Below are 6,914 nucleotides of genomic sequence, written 5' to 3'. Positions count from 1 at the left end.
CAGCAACCATTTCACTACATACAAAACACACTGCCGACGAGATAAGTTGGCAAGATCTTGGTACACCTAGGACTGGGTGCAACTTTGCATGCTTGTGTAAACTGATACCCGCGACATGGTGCGTCGGTTCTCCTGTGAGCTCTTGAGAGTTGCTAATAGGATCTGAAATCTGGCTCCCCACTTAATCGCGCCGCCCTGCACCAGCTTTTATCGGCGAGTCCCAGGCAACTCAAATGAGCTAAAGCGGGTCTAAGAACAGACACTGGGCGCCCTGAAGTCCAATCATAATGCACCACTGTGAGCTTCGGTGGCTTCGAGCGCGAAGCTCAACAGCCTGGCCCTGAGCAAGCTGTCCAGAACTTGGGAGACTGCCAGACCTTTCACGTATTGCAGCCAGCACATTCGGCAAATACGAACGCCGCGCAGAGGTTTATGATTACCTTCGCTCCGCAACACCACAAGATATTACAGCACGCAATCTCGACGTCCGTCCAGTTGCATTGGCTGACCAGGCTCTTGCCCGACGACTTTCGCTAGACAAGGAGAACGACCTTGGGAACCTCGATATCGACACTCGTACAGGCCGCCTCGAGGCCACTCCCAAGCCCCGAATCATGAGCGCAGGCACCACTACGTCGGCAAGCACACATGTCGAACCAGGCGCCGGACTCTCGAACCTCGGCGCACGGAGGATAGCAAGTTCTTCGGTTGTTCCAGCGAGAATGCAGTACCGCAGCTGTCCCGTATCAGTGTCCGTTGATCCTGTGTTCCTGGTCGTATCCGAGTGTATATCAATCACGTCGGCCATTCAGAAACATGCGAGGTCGTCACACTCTTCGGTCTCTGCCATCCTGGGAGGAAGTCCGAATCCAGTCCCAGTTGGGCCACCGAGTCCAGCTCTTCAAACTGGCACCAAGACCATAGTCACAACACTGGGCGGCGACAGCTCGAACGATGGAGGCCTTGCCAACCGCTGGGGGCTTCGGGGGAAGAAGGGCAAGAGCATGCAGGATAACCCTCTCATGGCAGGATTTGGCAGGCTACGCCACGAACTTGCCGCCGTGCGAGGTATGTTGCCTGTAGGATTCCCTGTCAATAAAGACATGGCTAACGAATTGCCAGATATAAACACCTTCGACGCCGTGTCACTACTGAGTCCATTCCTCCAGATCGTACAGACTAAGGGCACCGCCGCCCCGATAACTATTCTGACTCTTGGAGCACTTCGCAAGTTCTTGGCTTACGGCTTCATTGGCCCAACATCTCCCCGGTTCCCTCTAGCTATGCAATCACTCTCGGCTGCAGTTACCCGCTGCCAGTTTGACACAAGTGACGCTGGGCAAGTTGAGGTCGTTCTGTTGATGATTTTGCATCTCATGGAAGATATGATGTCGGGGCCTGGAGGAGACATTCTGAGCGATGAGAGTGTGTGTGACATGATGGGCCGAGGGCTCGCCATATGCTCTCAGCCACGGTTCTCCCCAGTTCTCCGACGGACTGCAGAGAGTGCTATGGTACACATGTGCCAGATCATTTTCGAGGACGTGAAACACTTGGAACTTGAGGCAGGCGTTGATCCTGATGCTCTCGACCGTCAGACCGACGGAGACATGGATAATGTCACAATGGATCCTGCGCCCGCGGGTATCAACGGCGATTCTCTGTCAGTGGCTCAAGTTGACAATACACGCCCCTCGACCAGCTCAGAAATTACGGATCCAAAGGAGAGCCTCGAAGCCAATGATGCCTCCGAAGATAGCGAGATGAATCCCGAAGAGCCAAACGATGTCGAATCCCTCGATTTGAGACCATACTCGCTCCCTTCTGTTAGGGAACTCTTCAGGGTTCTCGTCAACTTCTTGGATCCGACCGACCGCCAGCATACCGACACCATGCGGGTCATGGCTCTACGAATCATTCATGTGGCACTGGAAGTATCTGGACCTTCCATTGCGAGGCACCCTGCCCTCGCTACCATCGCTGAAGATCGTCTGTGCTGCTACTTGTTTCAGCTCGTACGGTCTGATAACATGGCCATCCTTCAAGAGTCCCTGATTGTGGCAGGCACGCTTCTTGCGACTTGCAGGGGTGTACTTAAGCTCCAACAAGAACTATTCTTATCATATCTTGTAGCGTGTCTACACCCCTCCGTGGAAATACCGCGAGAACCAGGCATTGACCCTTCTCTCTACGCCGGCATTCCGCAGGCTCCCAAGCTCGTCAAACCCCCTCCATCACAGGCAAATAGCGGACGTTCGACTCCCGTTCCTGTCAAAGACCGCCAGAAACTGGGGCTCGAAGGCGGCTCTCGCAAGCCAGATGCACGTCAAGCAATGGTAGAAAGCATCGGAGTACTATCAAGGATGCCAAATTTCATGACGGAGCTCTTTGTCAACTATGATTGTGATCCCGATCGTGCGGACCTTTGCGAAGATCTAGTCGGGCTTCTTTCCAGAAACGCATTGCCCGATTCGGCAACCTGGAGTACTACCAGTGTGCCTCCGTTATGTCTTGATGCTCTGCTCCGTTATGTTCAATACATTGCAGAGCGTCTCGAACTACAGCCTGCCTCCGAGGATCTTCCTTCAGCGGACCATTTACGAGAACAACGACGTCGCAAGAAGATCATCATCAAGGGCACCACTAAGTTCAACGAGACTCCAAAAGGCGGGCTAGCCTACCTGCAAGCCCAAGGCATCATCGACGACGCTCAGAATGTGACCTCGGTTGCCAGGTTCCTACACGCGACATCACGAGTCAACAAGAAGGTCCTTGGCGAGTACCTGTCCAAGAAGGGAAATGAGCCAGTTCTGGAAGCGTACCTGGATCTCTTCGATTTCGATGGCAAGCGTGTCGACGAAGCCCTGCGGGTCCTTCTCGAGACCTTCAGACTTCCTGGTGAAGCCCCTCTCATTGAGCGAATCGTTACTGTCTTTGCCGATAGGTACTGCGCCAACGCAACGCCGACCGAGGTGGCAAATCAGGATGCCGTGTTCGTCTTGACATACGCCATCATTCTGCTGAATACAGACCAGCACAATCCGACCGTCAAGAAGACATCGAAACGCATGACTCTAGAGGACTTTTCGAAGAATCTACGTGGTGTAAACGACGGGGGTAACTTCGCGCCCGAGTATCTTCAAGAAATCTTTAATTCGATCAGAAACAATGAGATCATTCTGCCTGAGGAACACGACAATAAGCACGCATTTGACTATGCTTGGCGTGAGCTATTGGCAAAAACGGAGATTGTTGGGCCATTAGTCCTCTGCGACACCAACATATACGATGCCGACATATTCGCAACAACATGGCGCCCGATAGTCTCGACTCTGTCCTACGTGTTCATGTCGGCTACCGACGACGCCGTCTTTGCTAGGATTGTTACTGGCTTTGATGAATGCGCCAGAATCGCAACCAAGTTCGGCAACAGCGAGGCTCTTGACCAGATTGTGTACTCCCTGAGCCACATGACAACACTGGCCACCGACCTTCCGTTCAGCACCAACCTCAACACAGAGGTTCAAGCTGGGAACAACACGGTCATGGTGAGCGAACTCGCAGTCAAGTTGGGCAGGGACTTCAGAGCACAGCTTGCAACCTTGGTCCTCTTTAGAGTGGTTACGGGAAGCGAGAGTCACATACGCAAGGGCTGGAGACACGTAAGTGGGACAGATTGGCCTCGCTCTCTTCAACACTGACCAACTTACGCAATACAGGTCATCCGTATCTGGCTCAACTTGTTTGTCAACTCGTTGATGCCTGCACCGTCCGTCGCCGATTCTACACTTGCAGTTATTCCTGCCATTCCTCTTCAAACCCCGTCTCAAGTCATTGATCGAGCTTCAAAAACAGCAGAAACGGGGTTCTTCTCAGCATTTACGTCGTACATCTCTAGCTATGCTGCTGATGACCCCCCTGAGCCCTCAGACGAAGAGTTGGAGAGCACACTTTGCTCTGTTGACTGCGTGAACTCGTGTCACATGGCGACTGTTTTTGCCAACATAACGTAAGACACGAGATATGGTTGGCTGTATATATGACTGACATGTTGCTAGCGAGCTAGGTGCTTCTGAGCTGGCGCACTTGGTTGATGGCCTGATCAGCTCTCTGCCCGAAGAGCAGAATTCTGCAGTCATAACCGTCAAATCGGATCATGTGCCTCCTGCGCCTCAGCTTGAACCAAAACTTGGCACCTTGTCGTATGACCCCGCTATGGTTTTCTCACTGGAGATGATGGCAGGACTCGCCCTGCGTGACCAAGCGACTCTGCAGGTTCTTGGAAAGCAAGTCATGGACACTCTGCAAGCCATCTTGCGGGATGCCAACCAGTATCACGCAATGATTGTCTCAAGAACGTCCTTTTACCTCCTCACGCTCCTTCACGCAACCCATGTACGTCACAGTCCTAATATCCACAAGGGGATGTCATCTTAGTCTCTGATGTATACTTTACTGATGCTCCAAGCTGCAGACCCTGGACTACGTTAACATCCCAGTCCTATTGCACACCATCTCCAACTTCCCCAAGGAAACGCTTGCCAAGTCATCCGTGATGCTCATTCAGGGGCTGAAACTCTGCGTTGTCGAACCGGGTCCTCTCAGGAACGAGATCATGACTTCGCCTGATTTCTGGTCCATCATGCGAGCCCTGGCTGGAAGATACGATTCGGCAGCTGTCGTGTTTGATCTTCTCGAACGGGGTTGTACCGGCGTACCTCCTGCAATAATGGCAGATAACTACGAGGCGGCGCTCCTTTTGCTCGGCGACTTTGCATCTGCAGCTGGGCGTGCCGTCCTTGCGGAAAGAAAACAAGAGCAAAGACCCCGCAAGTCCCGTGACTCTGAGCGTGAGCCGCCGAGGTAAGTGCGTCCAAAATGTGATGTGAGCTGTTTCTAATATTAGGAAATAGTGATACTGTAACCAGAGGCATAAGGTCTATCACAACAATGTACAACATGACCAGCCGGATTCCTGAGCTCATGAAACAATCTCACCTAGAAAGCAAAGAGGGTAAGCTGCACACTTTTGCTTCAGAGAATGGCAAAGTTAACTTGTTTGTAGCTTGGTCGGCGTATTGGCTACCCAGCCAAGCTCTGACAGCTCATGCAACCAACCATGCAGGGACGGTCCGACTCTGACTTTCACTTCACTACAGCGATCTTTATTGTCACCTGACGTGACTGCAGCGACACAGGAGTGGACAGCGATTTTTGGCGAAGTCTATTTCCTTGATCCATCGTCTCTTGAAGCCGGAGGTATTCACCTCCGATCGAGATGGCATGGGTGAGATGAGAGTTCAGTCATCATCGTTGCTTTGCAAGGTCTTCCTGCAGTATCTTGTTCTGCTTTCTACTTGGGACGGCATGCTTGACCTGTGGTTGGAGATCATTGATATCATGGATCGCTTAATGAATAGCGGGCAGGGTGACAGTTTGGTAAGCGATCAATGCGAACACGGTGAGGCTGACAGTAATTTTGCTAACATTCTGAACAGGAGGAGGCTGTCCGTGAAAATTTAAAGAATGTTATACTCTTCATGTCAAGCAGTGGCTTTCTTGTTGCGCCGAGTCAGGACGCTTCGAAGGAGACGCTGTGGAGTGAGACATGGAATAGGATTGATCGTTTTGTTCCCGATCTTAAACGCGATCTAGCTCTAGACGAGCCAAGGGCAGATGGCGGGGATGAAGAGGCCGCGGTCGCCGCTTCGACCGCAGAGCAGAACAGTGACAACTCGCAAGCATAGCTAGGAATTAATGCATGCATGCAATGAGCGGGTTCAAGTAAGTTCGGCGTTTAGGGTTGTTGGAGACTCGAATACACAGCATTGCTCGCTATCAACCTTTGTGCTCATGAGCAGTCCCATGCATACACACAATCATGGCCAGGGGGACTATTTGTACCCAGCCCTTTGCAATGATATGACTTGCGACTAAGTCACTGATATGTGTGCCCAGTCTCTTTCTGGTATCGTGTAGAACCAGACTTGCCTTGCAACGGCTTAAAGGAAGAAATGCTTTGTAGGGACTGCCGGACACAGGTAGAGCTAGTTTGCACCAACGATAAGAACTCTTTAGAAACATAGCGACCCGGACTCTGCGTATTCCAATCTATTCAACATACCTAAGGTAGGTAAGGTAGGAAGAGATAATGGCTGGATAGCCTGATACACTGGTTTATATATCCATGCGATGCATATAAGTGAGCTTGGAAAAGTATGCTACCCCATTTATGTAGCTATCGATGCGTCGTATCGCAATGAACCTTGCCCGCTCTGCATCTAACAGGACTGTTCTGCAGGCTTACCACAAACCACTACTGCCGACGTTAGAGCTGGACATCAGACTCTCTATCAAAAATGGCATCCGGCCCTTCAATCGCCACGTACGTGTCATTGCACCCCGACACGTCTGGCATTGGGCTCGCTGGCTGACCCGCGCTTCAGGGTGTACGTTCGCAATCTCGAGGAACGAGTCAAGATTGATGTCTTGAAGGAATCGCTCCTTCAGATTTTCTCCGAGTACGGAAATGTACTCGAGATTATTGCCAAAACCAATTTGAAGTCAAAGGGTCAGGCGTTCATCGTGTTCGACGACGCGGATTCAGCACAGAACGCCATTGACGAAGTCCAGGGCTTCGAGCTGTTCGACAAGCAATGCAAGTTGCGTTGGCTAAGACTAGGAGCGATGCGACAGTGAAAACGCAAGGGAGCGAGGAAGATTTTGAAGCGCATAGACGTCGCAGGCTGGCAGAGAAAGGTGAGCTCCAAACATACCACACCAGTATATGTTGCCCGCTGATGGATTTTGCAGATAAAAAACGAGCCTCGAGGCTGCCGAAGAACAGAAGCGCGTGCAGCGCTCTGGTGCTTGCGCTGCAACTGACGCGCAGGTCGACCAGCAAGGCGGCGGAA

At 51.8% G+C, this 6,914-nt stretch overlaps 2 protein-coding genes across 2 annotated transcripts; both read left to right on the top strand.

Moving 5' to 3' along the window:
- Positions 1-287: 287 nt before the first annotated feature.
- On the top strand, positions 288-5,747 carry VDBG_08230 (ARF guanine-nucleotide exchange factor 2; the record flags this gene model as incomplete). Its single annotated transcript, XM_003001139.1, has 9 exons — positions 288-297; positions 394-1,068; positions 1,123-3,662; positions 3,720-4,009; positions 4,059-4,395; positions 4,475-4,863; positions 4,914-5,057; positions 5,199-5,439; positions 5,499-5,747. The coding sequence occupies 9 exons, from the start codon at positions 288-290 to the stop codon at positions 5,745-5,747; spliced, it is 4,875 nt and encodes a 1,624-aa protein (XP_003001185.1).
- Positions 5,748-6,359: 612 nt separating this feature from the next.
- Positions 6,360-6,699, top strand: VDBG_08229 (U1 small nuclear ribonucleoprotein A; the record flags this gene model as incomplete). The annotated part of the gene is made up of 2 exons (XM_003001138.1): positions 6,360-6,385; positions 6,447-6,699. 2 exons carry the CDS (start codon positions 6,360-6,362, stop codon positions 6,697-6,699), a joined length of 279 nt encoding a protein of 92 aa, XP_003001184.1.
- Between the last annotated feature and the right edge of the window lie 215 nt (positions 6,700-6,914).

Source organism: Verticillium alfalfae, genomic scaffold (assembly GCF_000150825.1).
Source record: "Verticillium alfalfae VaMs.102 supercont1.12 genomic scaffold, whole genome shotgun sequence".
Classification (NCBI taxonomy): domain Eukaryota; kingdom Fungi; phylum Ascomycota; class Sordariomycetes; order Glomerellales; family Plectosphaerellaceae; genus Verticillium; species Verticillium alfalfae.
Note: the sequence above shows the minus strand (reverse complement) of the source record. Positions and strands in the feature narration are given on the sequence as shown.